Source organism: Ischnura elegans, chromosome 3, assembly GCF_921293095.1.
Source record: "Ischnura elegans chromosome 3, ioIscEleg1.1, whole genome shotgun sequence".
NCBI lineage: Eukaryota > Metazoa > Arthropoda > Insecta > Odonata > Coenagrionidae > Ischnura > Ischnura elegans.
This window is the reverse complement of record NC_060248.1, coordinates 32,603,015-32,628,201: the sequence shown is the minus strand read 5'-3', so window position 1 is coordinate 32,628,201 and position 25,187 is coordinate 32,603,015. Positions and strand designations below refer to the sequence as shown.

The window sequence follows — 25,187 nt, the reverse complement described above, 5'->3', positions numbered from 1 at the left end:
TTAATATTAACATAATATAATTAAATCATCCTATATCTGCTCTAATGCACACCCTAGATAAATTACCACCAGCCGCCACTGCCTATAATGCAATACATGCTCAGTAAAACTAGGAATAAAATTTTTCGATGCTTTACTTACATCAATCAACTGAGGCACACACAAAGACTTCCACAATGTATTTAATTGATGGAAAATGTTTTGCATCACCAAAATTATATTCAGCAGTTACTTTAATATGGAAATAATTTTATATGTCTCTTGAACAATAGATAATATGCACATATTCATTTTAATAATACAGTGGTTGGCAGTTGGTAGCTAGGAATTATTTTGGGGGCCTAAAACAAGGGGGCTTATTTTTTTTAAACATGGTACTATGTAGAGGGTTTTAAACTAACTTTAACACTTTTAATCATTGAATATATATCATTTTTCAAAGAAGTACTATGTAAATTCATGATATTCAAAAATTTCTTTTACTTTATGAAGCAAAGTACAGCATACTCCTGATTATCCGGCTGTGGTTTATTCGGGTTGCGGATTATCCGTGCATGATTTTCCTTTCGCTCAATTATTTTCCGCAATCTTTTTTTTAAAAAAATGGGACGAAAAATCATTGGAATTACGGCATTAATTCTAGGATACACCGGGCCTATTATTTGCGTTAGAATCCCCTTCGTAAAACGGAAGCGATCATGCATTCACGGGAGCACCGTGTTCCTATTTTCCAGGCCTCTCAGTGCGCAACCGCTGTCCTTGATCACGGATACACGTCTCGCAGCAGTTACAACATGGCAACTTGTGCGAGACGCGACTACGTGGAATGGTGCCTGAACGTGTAGTTACCGTGCGTAAGTACCGCAAGTATTCTTGCAAACCACTTTTCTGTATCCATGATCACATAGCCACGGATGTGTGGTTTACGAAAGTAGGCCTTTCATGGAGAATTAATAATACGAGTCAACCATGTTATCGCCGCTAAAAAGATCGCGAACTGGCGAAGAAAGCTCTCAATGAGTCCGGGAAGCACTCTTAAATAACAGAATAACTGCATAAATAATAATATAGTTTGTTTTACGTACATTATGAACATTACACGACATTTAAGAAGAGTTTGGATTATCCGTGTTTTCAGATTATTCGTGCCGTCTCTCCCCATCATTAGCCCGGATAATCGGGAGTGTACTGTAATTGTATTTTTATATTTCTGGGGGTCCCAGACCCCCCAGGCCTCACCCCTTGCGCTCTCTACTGGTAGCAGGAGAGTGGTGATAAACATGAGATGACTTTGGAATACACAGGAGCAACAATTAAAAACCATTGAGTTATTTTAGCGTAGAACTTTAATATTTGAATTAGAAAGCCTATTGAAAAGGTCCTGCAGAATACCTATGATTTGGCCAACAATATCTGTAGTATTGAAGGAGAAAATGAACTGATTTATCCACATGTCAACATTTTGCTCAGCTGCAGTAAAACAGCTTTACATAAAAGTTTATTGCATATGAACTTTAATAAAGTCACATATTTAATGAAAATAAATAAAAGGAGAGAGGTGAGCACTTGATCATCATAATGAATCCACCATAGCAAATGCATAGCAAGAGGTATTTATCCAATTAATCGACCTTTCATTTTTAGATTGTATTTCAATTCTGGCTTACAAAATATGTAAAAATTAGTCCTTAGTACATGCTAGAGGGAATAAAATTCATCCCTTTAGTCGCCAGAGCAATTCACTTTGCAGTAACTCCCTCTCTTTCCTCGCCCCTAGGAGTACTGATCTGTTTTCGGCTGCACGACGTGCCAGATAAGGAAGGACTTGAGTTAAGCCACCCACAGGGACTGACTTGTAGACGACATATCCTCCTCTCACTGGAAAATGGAAAATTCTCAATGATCAGTTTATAGCAAGGAGGAGGGTGAATTTGTACTTAAAATTTTACATTTATTACTACACATGAAATGTTAACTTTAAAAAATCATTTAGAGTGTAAGTGGATAATGAGTAGTCATAATAGATCACCAGAAAAGTATGTAGTAAAAATGTAGGCACACATTTTTACTTATATTTAGAGCAGTAATAACATGAAGGCTTACCCAAAGGCATGGAAATCTGTTCGGCCATTCCATAAATTTGAGCAAACACAATCCTGCCATCCATAGGAGAAATCTTTAGGGAGTGAAGTTTATCCACAGCATGGCGTATTCCATCCTCATTGTGGGTTGCAACTAAAACCAAGCATTTACCAGGTTTCTTAGTGGCGGCATACTCCATGAAATGTGATATGACCCTGAAATTAAAAGCATTTTGGATAATTTCGATAAATTCATGCTAGCAGACTCAACCACAGATTAGAAGCAAAATGTATTTCTCGTGTGGCCTATAATTGGACTTTCCACGGCTGTTACTTGATACCTAATCCAACATCTACCATAGTACACGATCATCTTTCTCACTTCAAAAATAAGTGAGGTAATGGAGGGAGATCTTAGTATTTGATATTCTTTTCAGTCGAAGATGTCAGGGGCATTTGTAATGGTTGGGGGGGGGGGGGGGGGAGGGGAGGAGCCCAGGGTCCTCCCAGAAATATGGAAAGTAAAGAAAGAATTAAAACATTAACAGTCTGAATAAGTATGTATCACAGAATGACTGTGAAGAGTAAAAATTATGTTTCCCATCCTGGAGCCCATGGGAGCAGTCTAGAGTATAATGAACCATCCCAATTATCTAGCAAATACCTACTCTAAGTAGCCTGACATCACTGAAGGATTCTCCAAGTAAATATTAAGGAAATTTGAAGCATACAGTGAAACCTCGATATAACGACACCCCACGGTGCACTAATAAACACTCGCTATAGCGAATTGTCGCTTTATCGGAGGTGGAGCGAATAATAGCCAATATACCTGTTGTGAACAGATATACAGGAACAGGAGTGGTGCGGCGACAGATAAACATCTATCCGATAAACGTAAGCATAAATCCAGACGAAAGGCGATGTTTTTTTGCATCACTAAATTTCCTTACTCAAATAACGACCAACTATTCAAACAATTTATAAGCGCCGCACTGAATAAAAATCATGCAAAGCATTGTTTTGTCATCATTATATTTATCGAACGACAGTTTACCACATAAATTTGAGACTGAGCACTCCATTAACTTCATTTCTAACAGATCGCTAGCAATTACAGAGGTTAAGGAGTCTTCATGAAAGTCTTCCGGCGGTGAAACCCTCGCTATGGCGAGAGCCAACACCGAAAGGGTCTCGTAAAAACGAATTTTTTAACACGCTTATTATAGGGTCAATCGACGGTGCATCGGCTATCTCTCGTAATAGCGGGGGTGTCGCTATAGCCCGTACTCGCTTTATCGAGGTTCCACTGTATTATGTTTAATGATCTCAGTTGTGAATTCTACAAATAAGCAAGCTCCTGATTATACCTCATATATATGACAGAATTCTTACTCTAATTCAAGACTTAAGTCTGCCTAGCTAGTTAGGTTACTAAATACTACTTCTAAAATCATACCCGCATTCAATATCATTTATTCTAAACTACCTTTTGTAATTATGCCCAGTTTCCTCATGTGTTTCACAGGTTAGCTGACTTTCTTTGCCAGGAGCTAGACTTCTTTCTTGTTCCAAGTAGGCACCTCTTACAATTTTGGCACCATAGCAAATTCCCAAAGCCTCAGCCATCTTTATCTCTCTCTCCAGTTGCATTTGAGTACCCTAAAAATGCAATAATCAATTGGGCATCTGAAATGGGATACATGATTCATGACTGACTGAAAGTTCACTCAATTTTGACAAAATTGTAGTCGAGACAAAGAATGAAGTGGTATTTGTAGCTTACCTTAAAGTAGCATTGAAGAGTGTGGCAAACTAATGGTTGATTTTTATTGAACAGAGACATAGCTGCCAAAGCTAACAGGCTTACAGCCTCATTGACATAGCTAAACTCTGCATCCACTAATAGTGTCAAGCCTTTCTCCTGTGCAGTAGCACCTGAAACCCAAGATTTGACCATGGCTTGAAATTTCAAAGTTGAAGTGCTGGAATTTACAATCTATTTTCCATTTTGGCTAATACTGCCATTTTACATCTGAAATACCTATAGCATTAGCAGAAAAACACTTTATTTTATAGGAAAATCCACATATCTCACCGCTTAAATGCAGTACACAGAAGTTGAATGCATCAATGATGGAATCTAAGGGGTATCATAATTTTGTAACAGTCTTATTAACTAAAATTGGGAGCATGACCTCTACAGCTTTAAATGTGTTGAAATACGAAATTTCTCCAACAGTAATATTTTATTTAACTATTTTATTTCACCTTCAGCTGTGGGGAATGTATATGTGTGCATGCACAGGAGAATGCTGGAAAAATCTAATAGTATTTCCAACCCTCCAGCCTTAATTGCTCTCTCAGCCATCTCAATGGCTCATACTATTTTTTTTCTTTATAGGCACAGTAGAAAACCCTCGCTTTATACTCAAGCTAATTCGTTTCTCACTCAAGGAGTAGTTTGGACTCAAGAGTATCTGCTTTGTCAAAGGATCTAATGAGAGGATGTGGACCACCTGGTTTTAAAAAACTATTCACTGCTGACAATTAAAAAAATTATAGATATGAATATATTTTTAAATATCACAATTTTGCCATTTATATTGTATTAAATCATATCACATAAAAAAACTGGAAAGCAGAGTAAATGATTTTTGAGATACCGTATAAGCTTGTGTAAGAGGCGCACACGTGTAAGAGGCGCACCCCTATTTTGAGGATCGAAGCTGTAAAGAAAAAATTTTGCGGCATTTTTTTAAATCCTATCATGCGGTGTTGCAGATGTATGCCTGGAATTTCGGCAGTAATCGAAATTTCCTCTTTCAGTACTATTTGAAAGAGGAAATTTTGATAACTGCGGCGGTGATAGCGGCATAAGAGGGAGTAGAAAGAGTTCCGATCCTCTCTTCGCATACGCCATCGCTCTACGTTGCTTGTCCTACTCACGAACAATTTTGTTTAAAAGCTCTCGAAGGAGTATTGCAATAGAATTGCAGCCGTAGAAAATTTTAAGGCAAAACACGACAGGCACATAGCATGAACCTTCCCAAGAGATTGGACAACAATCGGGGAAATCTCAGCGCCGTAGGATAATAACCACGTCGTAGATTTAAGGCCCCTTGCACACACACCGATTTTGGACGGCGGGTAAAATATCGGCCGTCCACATTCCAATAGTGAACAATGGGAAAGCATTGGAGCTTGCACACGTACCGACCACGCGCCGGCACCGGCAAAATGCCGGTTAGCTGCCGGCCATTGTCACTGTGGATCGCCGGCGCCGGCTAAAAAACATAGCAACTTATCGTTTGACCGGTAAAAATCTGGCGTGTGTGCAAGCATCGCTTCGCCGGTAAAATATCGGCCGATATTTTACCGGCTTTCCAAAATCGGTGTGGGTGCAAGGGGCCTAACGGAACTACACTCGGCCCTCCATCAGCCAATGCCTCTGCCGTTTTTTTCCTTTCCGAGACTCCACAGGAAAATAGGAAAATTTCAAGTTACAGGGGAACAATTGAAACGTGTTTCATCCCTACCCCATCTCACCAACTGACCTTTTTCGGTCTACCAGGTTCAATTTTCCGAGTTTCTGGAGGTCAAATGCTAGGTGAGTCACCTTCTGAGCTCGGAGATATCTCGATATCTTTCAGCAATCGTAAGACACGCACGAGGTTCTAAAAAGAATTTGACCGAACGCGATGTATATCTGACAGCATTTAAGTTTTTTGAGCTCTAATTGATTGACACAAAGATTTATTGCTAAAACAAGGCTACTAAAATTCAACATAGTCCAAACAGCACAATTTCGGAAGAAACAAGCGTAGCATAAGCGCATTCAAACAAGACGAGACGGACTGGAAACTTCAGGCAACGCAAACTGCGTATATCACATTGCTGTGCCTTCGCCCCTTCGCATTAAAGGCAACGACGTCACATGCAAGATCGGACGTGTTCTTCCCTTGCTCCTTCGCTCATAGCCTCGTAGCTTGAAATACGGAGGGGAGGGAGCGCGCTCCTTCCCCTCGACCTCGCCTTCAGCGCTCTTCACTTATAAGCATTTCCGATTTCTTCTATCCACCATTTAGTCCAACAATGAACACACTCGTTCGAATTTTTTAAACCGCAGGTTTAGACACCAATATAATTTTCAGTTGCAAAAATCCTCATATTAGCGTCTGAAGATGATTTTTGAAAAATCAGGTGCTCAACGTAATGGAAATTGCTCGGCAAGACAGATGTTGACTGTTAACCAGGTATGTCCTTCAAAACGACGCGTTTCTATACGTTTGATAAGCGATTACACTATGCAGTATAAATGCCGCGGGATGCCCACTCGTGGCAGTAAATTTAGCGCGCGCTCCGGAGCGAATCACCCCGCGCGATCTTTTCAATGTTCACCTCTGGGGTACCGACGTGACGGCGCGATGCTTGCAAGAAATTCAAACAGGAGCATTTTAAAAATACGTCACTAAGGGATAAACTCCCCTGCCTGCCGTTTGATTTTGACCCAGGGTTTCAGATGACTGGCTCACGCTGAAAACCAAGGCCACTCAGTTCCCCTTGGACTTGCGACCGGTGAAGGGGAGGGGAGGAGATAAGAAGTTTGTGTAAGAGGCGCACCCCCATTTTCGGGTGCAATGTCTGGGAAAAAAGGTGCGCCTCTTACACAAGCTTATACGGTAATTTTGGGTCTACAAATCATCCTGTAGGGTACGCACTTAGACATGGTATTTAAAATACTTTTGAGACAAATCTATCAGTTTGATAAAAAATGAGCATTAAGAAAAAGTTGAAAACAATAAAAATTTCCTTTCTCATCTTCTATATTATTTCTACTGTATAGATACCTTTTTCTCAACTTATACGCAACCAAACTCTACAAATCAGGTACCAAAATGCACAGAATTTATCAGAGAACATGCGAAGGCATATCTTACTTCCTAAATATTGTTATTGTTTCCTAAAATTGGTTTTTAAATAATTAAAGAAAACAAAAAAAAACCGGTAAATATTCCTGACGTTAACGGCGCACAAACTGATACATTTGTTCATTTGCAACAATATCTCGCATTCTTTAAATAACTTTTATCAAAATGCGGCTGATTCCACATTCAAGTCTCCTGTTGATATGTAAGTATGAGCAAGGATCTCTCCTCTCTGGTATGAGTCATCAAGTGTGTTTAACAGAGGATAGTGTAATTACTTCCAATGTTGTGTTTTAAGAGGTCGTCTGACCTCAATTTGCACATGAACATTCCAATTAAATTTGTACATAAGACCCTGCCTTTATTTTCTACATTTTAAAATTAGAAATGCGCCTATCCCTCTGTGGACCTGCATTGAAAAGAGCGGGGGAAGCCCGCTGGGAGCGGGCACAGTACGCTCGTTAAATAATATTTCAATTACTTTGACCAAAGGTTTTGTAGTTATGGAGGAAAAACATTTGATTTAAAAAATTTTTTTTTCTCCAAACTGAGGCATCTCCATCAGAATTCAATGAGACATTGGTATACAATATTATGTTGAGTTGAGACTTTAAAATTATTAATTTTAGACCAATGGGTAAATTTTATGGGGCCCTCTGGAAGATATTAGGTAAAAACTTTCCCACATACACAGTCATGGCCACCCTCATGATCATCCTTAGGCCACTTTCATTTGTTGACTTTTATATTTGCACTGTCCATGGCTCTGATAAGAAAATGGCCACCAGTACACATCAGTACATTCTCAGTACAAATTTTCATTCAGCTGAGCACTCCTATGTATTATATTTCAAATGTATATGTAGATTTCTAAGCTAGTCAGAATTATTCAGAAGGTTACTATTTGATTATAATCAGAGATGGGCAGTATCTAAAATACTTGTATTTGAAATACGTATTTTCGATACATTTGTAGTTTGTAATTTGTATCGGAAATACATTTTCTGAGAGTATTTTGTATTTTGTAATGAAAATACATCTAAAGAGTAATTTGTATTTTTAAAATACATTCAAAATCAAAATACAAATAATTTTTTTGGGTGTAATTTGTAAGAGCGCGCGACGATATGGCAGGGATACCGAATCGGTATTAGCCTGCCATCTATGGGACAATAAATTGCCCCTTGATTTACTTCCGTAAAAACCTTTTCAAATGTCCCGGGACATTCCTCATTCAATGTTTTAAATAGGAATGAAATTGAAGTATTGCTATTTCTAGGTGACAAATCGATATGTGCAAGTGCAAACAAAAAGTTGTTTGTACGTTATAACTCTGGCCTCACATCCAGTGCTCCTGTGGAAAGGTTATTTTCTTTTGCAGGATTTATTCACAATTGCAAAAGAAGTAATTTAGCAGTCTCTATATTTGAAACATTATTGCCTTTGAAGGGAAAGGAGCATTAAGGAGGAGTAAGTGAGACTAGTGAAATAAACAAATTATTACCATATATTCCCCATATTATTTAAAAGATTTTGCCCTGGATAATGGTCTGATTGCCAGTTACTTATAAATACATTGTAAGAATGTTTGAGCCTCTCATTCTAAAAATAGTTCATATTTGAATTGATTTTACTTTTTTATTAGATAAGAACTTCGGTGAAGGCATTTATTTTGTATTTTAAGAATGTATTTTGAAATTACATTTGTATTTAGTATCGAAAATACAATTTTTAGAAGTAATTTGTATTTTGTATTTGAAATACAGATTTTAAAAGTAATTTGTATTTTGTATCTAAAATACATTTGACGTGTATTTTGCCCATCTCTGATTATAATGTACCCATCACAGCACACAATGCCTTTGGTTGAAAGCGTGTATTTTTATGGTACTGTGACATTGTTGGTGAATGGCAAAAAGCTGGATAATCTGAAAGTGGCTTTGGTAAAAACTACAGCTGATAGGAATAAGGGGCGCAGCTAGGAATTAAGGCTGGGGGGAGGGGGGTATAGGTGCAACTAACACCGGGGTGTGTGGGTTATGGTATACCCACCAGGATAAGCGGTAGGTGCAAGATTAATAAGTTAAGTAATTTTAAAGATAATTGGTTCAAAATGGTGAGTTTTACGGCTTTCTGAGGGATATTTTATTCATCCTTACTCTATTCTATTGGTAAAATCTATCAAATTAAGTAAAATGGGTTAAACTTAAAAATTTCTCTGAGCTATGGGGGGGGGGGTTTATCCACCAAACCCCCCCCCCCCCCCACTGATAGGAATAACTAAGGCTACTTATTTTTCACATGGTTCACTCTGAATCAGTAGCGGATACAGAAAACACTCAAGGGGAGGGCGGAAAATATTTCTTGAGCTACCTTTGCTTTTATCGGAATGAAAAATAAGTTGTATGCAAAGTTTAAGAAAGTTTCATTTTTCACTGATTATATACATATACAATTTGGTGATGCTATCTTATGATATAAAAAGTTACTATTATGGTTCTGAAATGTTAGGCAATGTGGGTGGCCCCGCAAGGGGGAGGGGTTGTGCCCCCTGCACCTCCCCATATGTATCCGCCACTGCTCTGAATCAAACTCATAGGTATTAGCTTAGTTATGCCTCCCCTTAGCTGCATAGTGTGTTGACTGCAGATAGGGGAAAACAAGTAGTTCATACCCAAGACTCCAAGTCTTCTTGCACCCTTGTGAATGGCATCATTGGTGTCTTTGTTGATCCCCATAATCCCTCTCCAAGCAGTCACTGATGCAGAAGGGTTGAGAGCTGTCTGTGCCACTTGTTCCACCAATTTAATCCTCTCCAACTCGGGTGACTCTTGGAACCTTTTGGCTAATACTTTCTGGTGGAGGAAAAATTAAAATTAGAACAGAAACTAGCTAAGGCATGCAAATGGAACCAGCTCATTTTGAATTTTTAATGGAGTACTATAATATAAATGCAATGCATGCTCAAACATAGGGGCGCAGCTAAGAATTAAGGCTAGGGGGGGTTTCAGGCGCAATTAATACTGGGGGGCTTGGGGTATTGCATTCCTGCCAGGGTAAGTGGTAGGTGCGGAGGCCTTCCGCCGGAAAAAAATTAAGATAAATGGTTCAAAATGGTGATTTTTACGGTCTTCTGAGGGATATTTAATTAATCCTCACGCTATTCTATAAGCAATATTGATCCAATTAAGTAAAATAGATTTAACTAAAAAATTTCTGTGACCTCTGGGGGGGGGTTTCATCCCCCAAAACCCCTTGCTGCGCCACTGCTCAAATATAGCATGTTTAGTAAAAAAAGGCATATGCAGCATATTGAAAATGGTTTTGGGTTACATATTTTAAAAATCAAGAGTTAAAAATTTCTGGTGTAGGACATCTGCAAAAGACTGATTGGATTCAGCATCAGACCATGCAAATCAAAGGATACAGATGAGAAAGGGCCAGCCATGATTTAGGAGTAGGCAGGAAATAGCCTTCAAAAAGACAGGCATACCATTTGCTGTGGCCAAATAAAGGTAGGAACTGCTTGTTTGCATTCTCTCTCATTCAAGTAATACAGTCAATTTATATTGGGGTCAGTAATTAATTGTGAAATGCTGAAAATATACATATTGCCTTTACGCAAGTCTCTTTACCACTGACAATTCTTTAATACAATAATATGTGATTTGGTGGTCAAGATCAAAATTCCACCTGTGGCATATTTTAGTTCTAACCTGTGAGCTGTCAGCAGAGGGTTGAGTGGTTATTTTTCCTGGTGGAAAGGGAAGGAGGCCGTAAAACTGTGGTTGAAAGCTGAGGAATGCCAAGCCTGATAATGAGAGCAGAATATTTGCGAGATCTTGTCGGCATGTGGATGCAAGCAATAAGTCCTTCACCATCACCAAGGAAGGATTGAGAGTGATACCAAAGTGTTTGCCTGTACGTTGTCAGAAGGCTGGAACCTCATGCAAAAAGTGCTAACCTTTCCAATTTGGTGTAAGTCAAATTAATGGAGTGAATGATTTAGTGGTGTGAAATTTGATTTACTCTTGATTACAAGTGATGAGTCATGGACGTATATTATTTTTGATTATTTTTTGTTTGAGTTTATCTAACTAATGAAAGCAGTATTTCGAAGCGCAGGTTCCTCCTTAAAGGGGGAGGAGTTGCTATGTATGCTTCGTGATATTTTTTGATGCTCATAATTGTAACCTTCTGGAACCACTAAATTTGAAGACCTTTCTGGCAAAATTTGCAATATCCTAAATTAAATCCATTGACTACATCACAGTTTCTAGCTCTTTTAATTGTGTAGGGAAATTTTTAATTACTTGGTTGGGCCATTGACTTTCTTGGTTACAGAAATACATATCATATTTTGAGGCATAAAAATATTTTAAGTTTTTGAATAAATGACCAGAGTTTTAATTTGATAGGTATTTCCTCACCAGCACATCAGCTGATAGCAAAGCTGTTGCTTTAACTTGCAGACACGGCTTCCTCTTATCAACTCCTCCGCCAAAATTCCAGGCCCATTCAGCTAATTGCAGTAACTCCTGAAGATTTCTATCATAGAGCTCTTCCCTGAAATGATAAAACAATTCAATAGGGTGGTTTCCTATTTTATTTTATTGCCTAAATCGAAAGATTACTACTCCTGAAGCACGTCTTTCAAGCTTTTAGATTTTAAATGACGATATCTATTTTTTGCGATTAAATGAAAAGTGAAAATTTTCAAGCACCAGAAAACGTGACGGCTAAGTATGAATGCTGGGAAAAGCCTGTGCAATGTCATTCTCATCCCAGCTGCCGCTGTGTGAGGCCGCCTTAGTGCGAAGCTATGAGCACTGCTATGATGCAGGCTGCTTTTTCTTTAAGGACATCTATAAATTAATTGACTTGGGAGTGAAATTGAGCACAAACATTAGTAGGTACATAAATTTGGAAAGTGATGGAAAATTTTACAAGGGTAGTTCCACAGAGAAAAAAAAGACAGTTTGTAAATAGAAAGGAGAATGATAATGAACATGAGGTAAAATGCATGAAGAAATATAATCAAACCTTTTCATAATAAAATCCTTGGGACTAGAAGAATATTTTTTATATGAATGTGTCTATAGTGTAATCGTTTTAATGGAGAAGATAAATCTTGAAGGAAATACGTTAATTTTAACTTGATATCAGTTGAGCCCTCTTTGCCTCTCACAGCATGTATGTAACCTTAGCAGAAGATGACTTATCCTTGCCAGGTATGACTCAATAGATAAATTAACTAGCATCATTACAGCTACCAACAAGGGCAAGCCATTTTTGTTAAATTCCCAGCCCAAAAATTGTCCACATTCAAATATCACCTTGGAAGTGTGAATTTTTAGGGCCCATAAGACCTCGATGGTGACATTGGTATTGATTGAAATCATGATCGTTCGTAAACTATCAGTGTGGATGATATGTAGTCAATTTTCTTTTCCTACGTCGTGGTTCCACAAAATTAAGCCGGAGAAGTTAAACAGTGTTAGTCAGTGCAGGTCATCTGCCTCTTAGTGAAAGAGGGCTAAGTTTAGACTTTTGGGTCGTTGCTGGCAATGGATATTGGATGAGCTAACCTTCCACCCTCTCCTACATCCCCCTCTAGCGTGGGGGCCACCATCAGTCGGAGGCCGAGGTCTTTCACAATCCCTGCAGCTGCTTCCAGTCCCTCCCGTGCTTCCTCCGAACCCTGTTGTAGGGATGGAAAAGCAACAGCTTCAACCTGCTGCAGCACACTGCCATTGGCAGAATCGCCAGTTTTGCTCTTCTTCTTGCCGGCGGCCACAAATTGTGCATATATTGTGGGGCGGAGGATCCAGCCCAGAATCCTTTCACCGAAAAGCCGATGGCTGAGTCTGAAACACTAGGCAATGCAAATCATTAACTAAAGAGGTGAGTTTACAGTGACTGTGAATAAAAAATGCTCACACTGTATTTTTACTTGCGAGTTTGAAAATACAATGCATTCTAAAACTGAATGAGAATTTAAAGAAAAATTATTATAAATATCAGGTAAGCATTATAATTTACAGTGGCACAGCCAGGGGATATCCCGGGGGGTCTGGACCCCCCAAAATATAAAAGCACAATTATTTTCCTTCATAAAAGAAAACAAAATATTGAAAAGTCATGAATTTAACAAATATTTCTTTAACAAATGAAGTTTTTTCGATTATGAAAAGTGTTAAAACTAGTTTAAAACCCTCTACTTAGTACCCTGTTTTTTTAGCCCTAAGAACCCCCGAACAAAATTCCTGGCTACACCACTGATGATATATCAGGTAAAATATAAAGAAATAGCCCTGTGTGTTAAACAGAAGAGGGTATGGCTATTAGCATAATGCAGTGTTTCAGATTTGAGAGCCAGAGATATGAGGGTTGGACTAAATAGGCGAGGGTAGACCTCACCCCAGGCTTAGCCACAGGCCAGTGGATATCACATATTCAGGGTATAAGTACTCATAGTTTCTTTCCCTGAGCCACCTCAAACTTCAAAGATTTAATTTAAGCATGTCCGAGGGCTTCACCTGGGATTTGAACCTGGGGCCTTTCAAATATGAGCCAATCACTTCACCCACTATCATGGTCCCCAGTCACTTTTTATCCAACAAAAACCCCTTTCATTATTACACAAAAATGTCATAAAAAATAGGCTTGAAATAATTTCCGATATGGTTAATCGCAAAAAAATTTCCGGTGGAGAAACACCCCCACTTGAAATGGAGGAACAACCCCCAGAGGGGGGGGTGCTCCTGGGGTGGTCCCCCAACCCCCGAGCCAAATTTCCTGGATATGTCGATTATGCTTACTTGCCTTGAGTGCGTTCCCAGCGACGATATCCGTTCCGAATATTCGGAGGACTAAAAGACCCCTGAGGATCTCCCAGCTGGTCTTGTGGCTGAAGACAGCGCGGTGGTCGTCGAACTTGAGGCGGGAGGACGGAAGATCGGGTCCATTCATTTGGTGGGCCCCTCCACCAAGAGGAGAAGATGAAGAGGACAGGGGGGATGACGCGAGGAGGAGGTGGTGAGGATGGCATCCAGACGCGGCGGCAAGGGGCCTTCCCAGGTGCCGGGAATCGACCACTGCACGTCGGAGGACATGAGCTGGGGACGGCGTCATCTCTCACCAGAGGAGGATTGCACCAGATGGGAGATGACCTTCTCCGCTGCCTTACTGCTAGGAAAAACGATTATTACTTCTTTCATCATTTTTGTTAAATTTTCGATTATGATAGAAATTTAAAAATTAAGGGATTTTTTCCGTTTTTCGATACGTCTCATCGATCGATCATACTCATCGATCTATTCGGTTTTTACACAGCACATGGGCTCAGAAGTGGATAAAAAAAGAACTGGAGCTTTGAACGTGAAATACTTTCGCAAAGAAAGAGAATGGCCCTGAACACAAATTTTATTTTATTGTCAATTTTGAAAGAGTTTGAAAATTAAGATATGTACCCGTATTTTTCTGCTTTTCTATCCGTCGCACAGTGGTCCCAAATCGGAAATCGCCGGACTAAAGTACAAAATAGCTTTTATGCGATAACTTTGGAAAATACGCACAAAAAATTGATGGTTAAGAAAGGGCAAGTCATTTCTCACAGGTCTTACTCATTACCTAGAGGGTGGCTTAAACACGACCAAATATTTTAAAAACCGCCCGCTCTCAATGTCTTCGAAAATCTTAAAAGTTAACAGGAGTAAGAATCGGGGAATTTTTCTGAAATAAAAAACATTACCATTTGTATTCGGAAAATGGTCACGAGGATGCCTCATTAGGGTATTATCTAAAGATATCCGTGAAAATATTTGAAAAAAGTTTGCGACGCCGAAAATAAACTCCATTTTTTTAATCGCGCGACGCGCCTTTGCGCCACGGGATCTCGACATGCAGTGACTCCCTTGCATTCAGTGGCATAACTAGGAATATGCTTTGGGGGGATGAGGGGACTAGGGGGCGACTCCCCCCCCCCCAACCTATCGAGGTCCGAGAAAATTTTTGAAAAATGACATGCCTGGATATGAATTTGCATTATTTTGGTACTTAAAATTTAACTTTAAGTAGATGCAGTTATTGTATATCAAAACTAATCAATAGTTTTATAATAATTCTTTTTCTCTGAAGCTTAGGGGGTGGGATCTATCCCACCCATAGTTACACCACTGCTTGTATTATTCAATTTATGTGTCCATTAACTTATTGAATTCAAGTTGTTCAAGGTACGATTGTTTTAACTGATATTAAATGGTTATATACCGTGGATTTATTGAGGATTTTCGATTTTTGAGAGGTTGGATCAGTGCACGCGTAGCTGCGGTAAATTCGTTTTTTTATACAACTGTCGGAATCATTTCGCAAATTATGAATGCTTTTTCGACTCTGGAGTGGAGTATGGGTTCTCGTGGAACCATACATGTTATTCATGTAAGGGTAGTATTAGAGATTCCCTTCTTTCCATTGACCCTACTACGCCGTGAACTGCATCATGTGCCTCAACACCCCAGGGAAGGTGGCGCGAAAAGGGACGTTACCGAAATCAAATTCTGCATTTGGCATTCTAAACAATTATTTTCTTCGTTGGAAATTTACTGGTTGGTTCACTGCATTATTTATCATAATGTGAGCGATTCCTTCCCTTAATGAGTGACTCTTCTAGAACGAATTAATACACAAGAACACTGATGAAGACACCCGCTCATAAAAAATGGCTGGAAATTCAAGCGTTACTCTATTGTATACTAAGGAGTGGATGGATGGGTAGGTAGGTTTTTCTTTCGTTACAACTTACCATTCTCTTACATCAATCGAATATCTTTTCTTGAATTGCATTTTTGGTTCTGATTGTTTGAGAGCGACTTCATTCGGGAAGGATCATTTGATTGTCATGTTTTTGATTTGTTTTCCCACGTCCATTCCAAAAATGTCTCCCACAGGACACCACATGGACCTTTCGTCTTGCTCCTACCCATCATCCTATCTGGAATTAGTGGCCCAACCGTGAGTAATTAATAAATCACCCTAGCGAACGAAGCCCTCGGTTACACGGAAACGCAAGCCTTTCCACTTTGAGAATTATGTCTCTGATATCTCACAATAACATCCTCTGATTAGCACTCTCCTATTCAGGAGGCCTTTTTGAATAGGAAAGAGCTGGTGATAGGAATCAGTGGCGCAGCGAGGGGGGGTTTTGGGGAGCTTAGAGAATTTTTAAAAGTTTAATTCATTTTACCTAATTGGATTGATATTACTAATAGAATAGTGTAAGGATGAATAAAATATCCCTCAGAAAGCCGTAAAACTCACTATTTTGAACCATGTATCTTTAAAATTCCGCAATTTATTAATTTCAACCTTACGCTTATCCTGATGGGTATACTATACCCCCACACACACCGGTATTAGTTGCACGTAAACCCCTCCCAGCCTTAATTCCTAGCTGCGCCCCTGATAGGAATGTTGGGTAAGACTGTAAAGAAAAGACTAGTAAAGACTTTAACATGGAGTGTTGCGCTTTGCAGAACGGAAACTTGGACGTTGAGGAAAGAGGATGAGGAAAAGCAGAAGACGTTCGAGTTCTAAGTGTGGATTAGAACGGCAAGGGGAAGTGCACGGAAGAGGAGCTACGAAGTGCTAGACCTGGTGGGCGAGGAGAGGAAGCTTCAAGAAGAGAAACGGAGGAGATAGAGGGTCTGCATGTCGCGAGGGCTAAGCGGGGAGGGTACGTTAAAAACCGTTTTATGAAGGAAGAAAGTTAGGCAAGTGGGAAAATATTTGGAAGAAAACATAATTTATGGATTGAATGAAATGGATTAGGTCTTATTGTGAACTGATCAGAGAGTGAAGTACGATCTGGAAGGGAGAGTACGCCGGAGAGGTTTGTAACATGGTCCATGAAAATCTTTGTTAACCGGTACAATATGTACCTTTCGTAATAATTTGAAAAGACATTAATTTTAAGAGTTAATGCCGAGGCTGAAGCGGAACTCATTGGTCTCTGAGGGTACATACAATAAACTACGTCAGTAAAATACAAGGTCCAAGTAGAATATTAACTGGGAAAGATTAATTTCAATTAATTACGAGTTTGGTCATGATTATAGCGGAGAAATGGAAGCCACATTTTCTAAATCATATCAAACTTTCGAAAGGAAAGGTACCCAATTCTTATATTGTATTAATTCTTGTTATAAATTGTTTCCATTGAACAAAATTAGTTACATTTATATTTTAAATATAAATAAATAATCTATAAATTGTATCATTTTCAATTTTATCTGGGAATACCACAAAGTATGTGTGGTTTCTCAACGCTTTATACGTTTACTAAACAGCGCTCTAGTCACTAAAATATTAGAACCGACGATTGTTTTCTAGCTGATATATCTCGTCCATATTAAATATTTTAAGGAATATTTAATATATTTTCATTTCATTTATTTTTTGAACAACAATAGTTCTAAAGTTCTCCAAGAATAGTTTGTATTCATTCAGATAGCGCATAGATATTGGCAACAAGGAGAGACAGAAACACGAATTGTTTTTATGAATGAATATTTCTTGAGTTCTTGGACGAGTGAAAGGCTCCATTTACGCCGAAGTGACTCCAAAAACGTTCGAATGAAAGATGTAAAATTCAGCGTCACGAGAATTCGCAAGGTGTTTCAATGGAGTCATGATCTTGAATTATGTAGGAAGGTGCTGTATAAGTCACTTCAGCGTTGACAGGTGTTATCAACTACTTTTTAAAAGCCGATATGGAAAAGGATTGACTGAAAATCGGCGGTGCCAATTTGTTGCAAAGCAATTGTTGATAAAAATATTGTAACCCTCTTTCAAATGATGGTTTAACAGAGATTTGTAAATTTAGATGATTTGACATTTTTCGTAAAAAAACCACGAAAGTAAGGTTAGAGATTAATTTAGGGGATTTACCAAGAAAATAGATGGAGGACATTTTTTACAATTCTTGTTCATCTTTGATCCTATTTTGTACACAGTTTATGAGGGAGACAGAAAAAATAATCGCGGAAAGCTATGCACAAACCATTCAAAAATATTTATGCGAAATTTCAATTCCTGGCTAAAAAATAACCGTTTCCGAGTTTTTTGGCCAGCTATTTTTTATTTCAGCCCACTCTTCGGCGTGACGCATAACGACATTCCGGAGAACGAATTGTTCATTTTCAAGGCTTTTCCGAATAACGTTTTACCATCTATATGTCTTTTCTCGCCATTTTTTGAAATTTAGAAGTCATGGCTACAGAAAACAAATTTGTTTTACCCAGTGGCGGATCTATGGGGAGGAAGGGGGATCTATAGCCCCCCTTGGGTATCCAATTTACACTAGATAGAATAGTAATTTTTTTCCGACCCCCACTACTGCTGGAATTTTTAACCCCCCCCCCCCTTGTCCCTATCCTGGATCCGCCACTTCTTTTACCATACATAGACAAATCTACGTACATGGACGTAGTATACTACTTCAAAACTCGAAAAACATTAATTTCTCAAACTGAATAGGGAGAACCAAAAGCTTTCAGCCTATTTCTTTTTATATTTTCAAGCTGACGACTGGTTAAAGTCGTCTGTATTAGAATCCTGAGCTATGGCCATTATGCTTCAATATACGGCCGACTAAGTTGTTCTCCTTTTTCATAGGGTGCATCTTCTCTCCGACTCTTCTTGGTACTTCCCCATGGTTCACCCGGTTGACCATTTTAATTTTGGTCTTGTTTTTGGTAGCAAATAAGAAGAATTCCGATCGGATTGGAAAAAATTGAAATCAGCCATTTAGTGGCGGCATTTTAAAATGGGAGAGGGGGGTGTTTAACGGAGATTTCAGGATGCATGAAAAACACTCGAGGGCAAATGGGAGTCTTCCCCAGAAAATCATGGTATTTTTGATGTTGAAAACGTGACGTTTAGTATTAAAAAACAGTAATTTTGTGCGAGTATCTATCATAATTTTTGAGGCCATCTCATTCGTTTTTGGCGCTTCTTTTTAAGGCTCAAGGAGGGAGGTTGTAACCGTGAAAAACAGTGCAGCCATTCGGAATGAAAACCAATCTGAGTAAATCTGATTAGCGCCAAGATCATCCTCCAGGCTAATCGTCTTCAGGCACATGATTTCTATAAAACCATCCATCAGACAAACTGTTGATGACGGGCCTAAGCCACAGGAAGGGAAATCGGACAGCGCAGGAGAATAGCACGGGGGGGAAAAGACGGGCGAGTTGCGCAACTCTCCCTGCCGCACGCGTCGCTCTTTCCCTTGGCACGAGAGAGTAGAACGGGGAGAGAAGAGAAACATGGAAACTCCCCCAAATAGACAGCGTAGATGAAAACCAAGAAAGTTGTTTTTCCCATGTTGTCTTATAGCGAGATTTATTTTTCCACGGTGAACCAAAGAGAAAAATATAGATCAGTACTCACTCCAGTGAGTTAGATACAGCGCATTTTCTCTAGTATAGTTCAGTTTTCTTTACTGCGATTAGCATATCAAACTGCGATTAGTTTATTACGCTGCGATATGTATAACGCTAAAATTAACCAAAAAAGTGAATTACGAAGGAAACTCTAAATCCATTTTTTCACAGCAATCAGCGGTAGTAAAGAAAACTAGCAATAATATTTTTCAAAGGCAATTATTTCAAAGGAATCAGTTTTTCAATAATGTAAAGTTAATGGAATGTTTACAGCACATCTAGTATATCTATCTAAACTTAATGAAAAACAAAATTAACGAAAATAGTAAACAAAATTAATCATGTGTAATCAAATAAAGCCTCAGACTAAGGTCGTATGTTTTAGGAAATGGCATTTCATACCGAACCTACAACCACAATCGATATCTTGCTACATTTCATAATGTTCTGTAAAGTGACGTCAAAGTGAGGACGTGGAAGTAACAAAGTGTCTTTTATTGCTGAAACCGAGTACAATAGCGACTATTTGTTTTCCCATTTATGAGAAAATGCGCTAAAAATTGAAATACTGCGGCTGGAACTCTTTTTGTCAACCCAAAGATATCAGGGAAACTTCGCACACGCATTCTATTTTATGATATCATGCGGTAGAAGAGGGAAACGGTAACAATTGAGCGACTAGTTTCATAGATATCCAATACAATTTTAACAAATAGTACTTTATTAATAAGCCTATCATACCATATCATACTTTACTAATAAGTCTGTCATAAACAAAACACAATTATTCTGAGGGAAATTTTAAGAAAGAGACAGAGCAACTTAATGCGGAATATATTGAGGCAGCCTGATGAAGACAATCGCCGTGGGACAAGCGGATGAAAAGAATGGGAAAAGGATGACCTCGAATCAAAAATACGAAATATATAATGAAAGATGTGAAGGAGAAGAAATATCCATCCCGGTGAGAAAAGTTCAGCTGATGGGAGAATTGAGTGAAGAGCAGCGTCTAACCTTTCCTAGGCTTGCTGGGCAGTGTCGAAGAAGACATTTTATTATTAGTAAGATATAACGCGTAAAAGATTATTAGAAAGACAAAACGGAAGATAAATGTTTTTGATGGTGGGAAAAATCAATGATATTTACCGATTGTTATAAAGTCAATCTCCAAATCAACACGTTTGAACACAATTTTCATTGACGCCACCAACCAATTGTCATTCTACTCATAACTAGAGAAGCAAAATGGTACTTAAATTTTCATACCGCCTCCATGGGTAAGATCTGGTGCAGGCAGAATATAGGTGAAACTACTTATGGAGTTGCAAACTCAACCAAATGCGTGTTACTGCTTGTTAATAGAAATGAAACCTACAGAGAATAATGGATGAGGAAATGATGAACCTCATTACTGCACAAAGGTTCGAATGATATGATAAATAATAGCTTCGGCTGTACGTTTCCTTATCATTAAGAAGCGTATCTCTAATAATATCAACTCGAGACTGGAAAATAATCGCGCCATTCAGATTCTAAACGTTTTTACGCTATTCTTTTTAAAGAAACACATTCCCAAGGCAAATATTCGGTTACGAAGGCAACGGTCGAATGAATATTGGCAAAATAAGGACTTGTATGAGATGTATGCAACAGGTGATAATGGATGTAAAAGAAAAATATTCGCAAAGGTGGTCGGAACGTTTTCTTCATGGTACCAACACTTACGTGAGACTTCATCCACGCTTATGTATTGCGGTATTCCGGAATAAAAGCGAGAAAAATATACTTCATGGAGTTATTTTCATGGATACTCAATACAGTTTTACGAGTTATCTCGAGGAGCATGAAATAAATTACCTTACACATTAATTATGAACGTTCCGAGAAATATTACAATAGGAATATTGGAATTTAAGGAATACCAAAAAAATCATTGACATTAATAATCAAATGTTCGGATAAAATGTGGTTCATAATTTCACTGGCGTCAAGGGCCAACGAGCTAAGTGATGTTTTATAGAAGAAAAAAGTGGGAGACTATAAATTATTTCACGGCCACGATATCAATAGTTAAACAACTTGAAATATCTTAAATCGCCTTAGGATTGTCATTAATTGAGAAATAGATAAGTTTAATTTGAACTTAAGAAGAAGCACATCAAGAAAGTTTTGCCAATCCAAGGGAATAAGAACATACTTACGTAAGTCTTACAAAATCGAATTCACGATCGATGCGCGGTTAGTGCTGCGATTGAAGGAATATGTCATTTATTTATCTAGAGCATTGTACGACAAGTTACGTCAAGTTCAGTCGTTGTGAACGGGGCTTAAGAAGGTAAAATAATCTCTGGAAAACGTTTGAATGGTCCACACATCAACCGACCATGTCCGACAACCGACCGACTCTGGTTCAAACAAACTATGCCGTTGTAAAGGGTATTTCCTTGTTAATGACATAGTTTGTCGAAAGCTGGGACGGGTAATAAAATTCCAAGCGCCATATAAACGTTTTCCTATGTTTATAATGTTTGGATTTTTCCCGGTGAACAATAGCAGTAAAGATTTCTCGGGTATTGCACCGGGTCAGGTCCTCCATGTCTTCTTCCAACGTTTCGATAAGCAACTCGCCCATCGTCTTCAGGGATGATTCCTGAATCCCTGGAGACGATGGGCGAGTTACTTATCAAAACGTTGGAAGGAGACATGGAGGACCTGACCCGGTGCAATACCCGAGAAATCTTTACTGCTTTATGTTACCTGCCATAGGTTATATACAAATGTCACAGTCCGGCCTTAAGTTGCGGGTAATGACGTTAATAATAATCCTCTTGAAATGACACTGTAGCGCCCACAAAGTTCGATAAATAATGAATAAGTACAGGAGGTAAGTCACCGAGGGAGTGCTCCATTCTACGAACATGGCAATTCCAATATTGACACTCTGATGAGGATGATGAATATTCCACTGGCATTACCTGTGAACTTCAAACACTCTCCAAGTGTTCTGACGGGATCTCCCACCACGGTTGGTGACGTCTTCTGTCAACTTCCACTCGTTTGCTCCGGCGAATGAATCGAACTCACGCACTCCTGGTGCAGATGCCACTCCGCGACTGTTCTTCAGCCGCGTGTAGACGTGTTTCTAGAATTCGCCGTCGGAGGCTGAGGGGGGACTTTCCTACCCCCTCCCCATCGTGCCTCGCTGATGTTTTACGGTGAGACGAAAATAGAGCAGAGCGGAGGGAATGCGAAGGAATAGGAGAAGAGGGGGAGAGGAGAGAGAAGAAAATGTGGGATGAACAACAGAAAAAGAGATAAGAGGGGGTGAAATACGCGGCAATAGAAGTGAGGAGGTCATTTGCGGGTTAAGGCGGGGGTCGGTCGTCGCAATAGGGTGGTTTCCTATTATTTTTTTATTGCCTAAATCGAAAGATTATTACTCCTGGAATACGTATTTCACGCTTTTAGATTTTTAAATGACGATATCTATTTTTCGCGATTAAATGAAAAGTGAAAATTTTCAAGAGCGCGAAAACGCGACGGGTAAGTATGAATGCTGGGAAAACTCCGTGTGACGTCGTTCTGGTTCCTGCTGCCGCAAGTGAGGTGACCTTGGGGCGAGGCTTTGAGCGCTGATACGACGCAGGATGCTAGCAGGTAGCAGAGTACCCTGCTAGCTGGTAGCGCTTGGCTTAAATTAGGATTATTAATACCTTATCAAACGAAGAAAACTTTCCGACCTTAGCCAGTTTTAATAGGTGATTATTAAGACATGTTTCCCTGAGCTCTGTGCCTCATGCATGCATTGGTAACCTCAGACGATGTAAAACTCCTGACTACTCGTATAGCATCTGGGCCCCTGTGACGTCACGTGGAGTGGCATCGCATGGGCGCCAATCTGGACTTTTTCGAATGCGGTTAAAATTGACCCTTGCCATTCGTCTAAACTGGGATTTCTAAAACCAAATAATTTGTATATTATGAATACACTAATGGTGGGTAGCGAATCGCAATCAATGCTTTTCTTTTTCTTTGATGAAGGAAACTACCCTATTTTTGGAGATAATGAGAATATAAATAGACAAGTCTGATTAAAAATTAACAAATAGCTCATGAAGAAAGTTGGTAATTGGGATAAACTATGCAGAAAAAGAGAGAGAAAAACGGAAGGGAGCGAGGAAGGTCATTGTCGGTTTAAGGGGGGGAGGAGGTGGTCTGGCCGTCGCAATTTTCGGAAAACTTGAAAAAATAAATAGACATGTTTAACTTGAAATTTACGAGTAGCACTGGAAGAAAGTTTTGCCAATCTAAGGAAATAAAAACAAACGCAAGTCTTTTAAAATCGATTTCACGATCGATGTTCGGTTAGTGCTGCGATTGAAGCAATTATGACATTTATTGATCTGGCGCATAATTAGCCGAGTGACTTCAAGTTAATTCGTTGTGAACGGGGCTTATGAAGGTAAACGCGGTAATATTTAAGTTGGCTCATTAATGGAAATTTTTGTTTCACCAGCTTAACAAACAATGTTTAAAAATTATTGACGAATATCTAAAATCCTCTTACCCAATCATATCAAATGTTAGACGCCAGACTGCTGAGAGGCATTGCATACCACAAAGGCCCTGCGGAAAGTTATGAGGGAATCGTGCGTCGGGCGTGAAAAAAACAACCTCAATCCGCTCCTGGTGGAGGTAGGTGGAAGGGTTTTCAACCTGGCGCTAGTGAACGGCGGAGGAAATGAAAATTTTTGGACGCGAAAATTGAATGGCTTCGATCAAATACGTTAATAGGTATTTAAATTTTACCCACGAATCTGACAATAGTGGATACTTCAATGAAATGGCGCCGACTCCATATGGCCTGAGGGGGCCCGAGCCCCCTCAAAAATTGATTATGGGCGTGACGAAAAAATGTGCCAGACTTGTCGATTTTCCCCGGAGTGTCCAGATTTAAGGATTCGAGTTATCAGGGTTCTAATGCTGATCATATGACTCTTCTAAAATGCTTAAAATACTAAAAACTCACGACTTATAAAATTCCTGGGGCAAGATCCCCGGTTTGGGCCCCCCAATATTTTTTGTAGGTCGGCGCCCCTGCTTCAATGGTCCACTGAATGAGTTGTTACCCACCGCACATTTAACTGGGTTTACCAAAGCCGCCACTCGCGTCGCTGACGGCTGAGCGACCAGAAGTTCACGGAGAAATAAGTCACAATTAGGGCTGTCAACAGAAATTAATATTCAAGATGATTTAATGTATAGGTTGCATAACATTTAAATGACATTTACTACGCTTGCAAATACTCTTTTGAAAATATTAAGAAATAGCAGGCCACCCGGCGTTATTCGTGGAGGATAGTGCCGAGATAAGTTGGAAACTTGGAATTCATGATCACATGGCAGGATTTTTAGGTAAAGGAACAAAGCAGACACGATGATGATATAAATATGTTAAAACAAAGAATGAAAAAAATGATTTCCTATACCGCGCACGGGATCAGCTAATACCCTGCTCCACAGCATTGAGCGTTAATGTTTCCAAACGTGCGTAGACAAAAAATGTCGTGTGAACGCATACCCCAGCAAAAAGGTTTGCACCGAGAGGATTAATAGTTCAGTGTAGAATCCTTAGGGTTGGATTTTTTTCTCTCTTCCCCCTCCCCTTTAATCGTGCAGAGGTGTGCCTACCCGGAAGGATGTCCAACCAGTTGTATGTTAGTTGTATGACGTGACGT

The 25,187-nt window shown here is 39.3% G+C and overlaps 1 protein-coding gene across 2 annotated transcripts; it reads right to left on the bottom strand.

Moving 5' to 3' along the window:
• Window positions 1–1,328: 1,328 nt before the first annotated feature.
• LOC124155633 (hydroxyproline dehydrogenase-like) lies at window positions 1,329–22,598 on the bottom strand. Of its 2 annotated transcripts, none has more exons than XM_046529629.1 (9): window positions 22,425–22,598; window positions 13,835–14,200; window positions 12,598–12,884; window positions 11,440–11,575; window positions 9,684–9,864; window positions 3,868–4,019; window positions 3,571–3,743; window positions 2,104–2,297; window positions 1,329–1,878 (listed from the first exon to the last, which is right to left on the bottom strand). In XM_046529629.1, exons 2-9 carry the CDS (start codon window positions 14,141–14,143, stop codon window positions 1,715–1,717), a joined length of 1,596 nt encoding a protein of 531 aa, XP_046385585.1. In that variant the 5' UTR covers window positions 14,144–14,200; window positions 22,425–22,598; the 3' UTR covers window positions 1,329–1,714. The 2 variants fall into 2 exon arrangements, with proteins under 2 accessions (XP_046385585.1, XP_046385584.1); XM_046529628.1 differs by having other exon boundaries at window positions 13,835–14,197.
• Window positions 22,599–25,187: the final 2,589 nt, after the last annotated feature.

Coding starts and splice junctions, on each gene's coding strand:
- LOC124155633 (XM_046529629.1), bottom strand. CDS start 14,143: ATGACGCCGTCCCCAGCTCATGTCCTCCGACGTGCAGTGGTCGATTCC. Junction 12,885..13,834: donor TCGCTGGGAACGCACTCAAG/GCAAGTAAGCAT, acceptor TGCATTGCCTAG/TGTTTCAGACTCAGCCATCG. Junction 2,298..3,570: donor ACTGGGCATAATTACAAAAG/GTAGTTTAGAAT, acceptor TTTTAATTTCAG/GGTCATATCACATTTCATGG.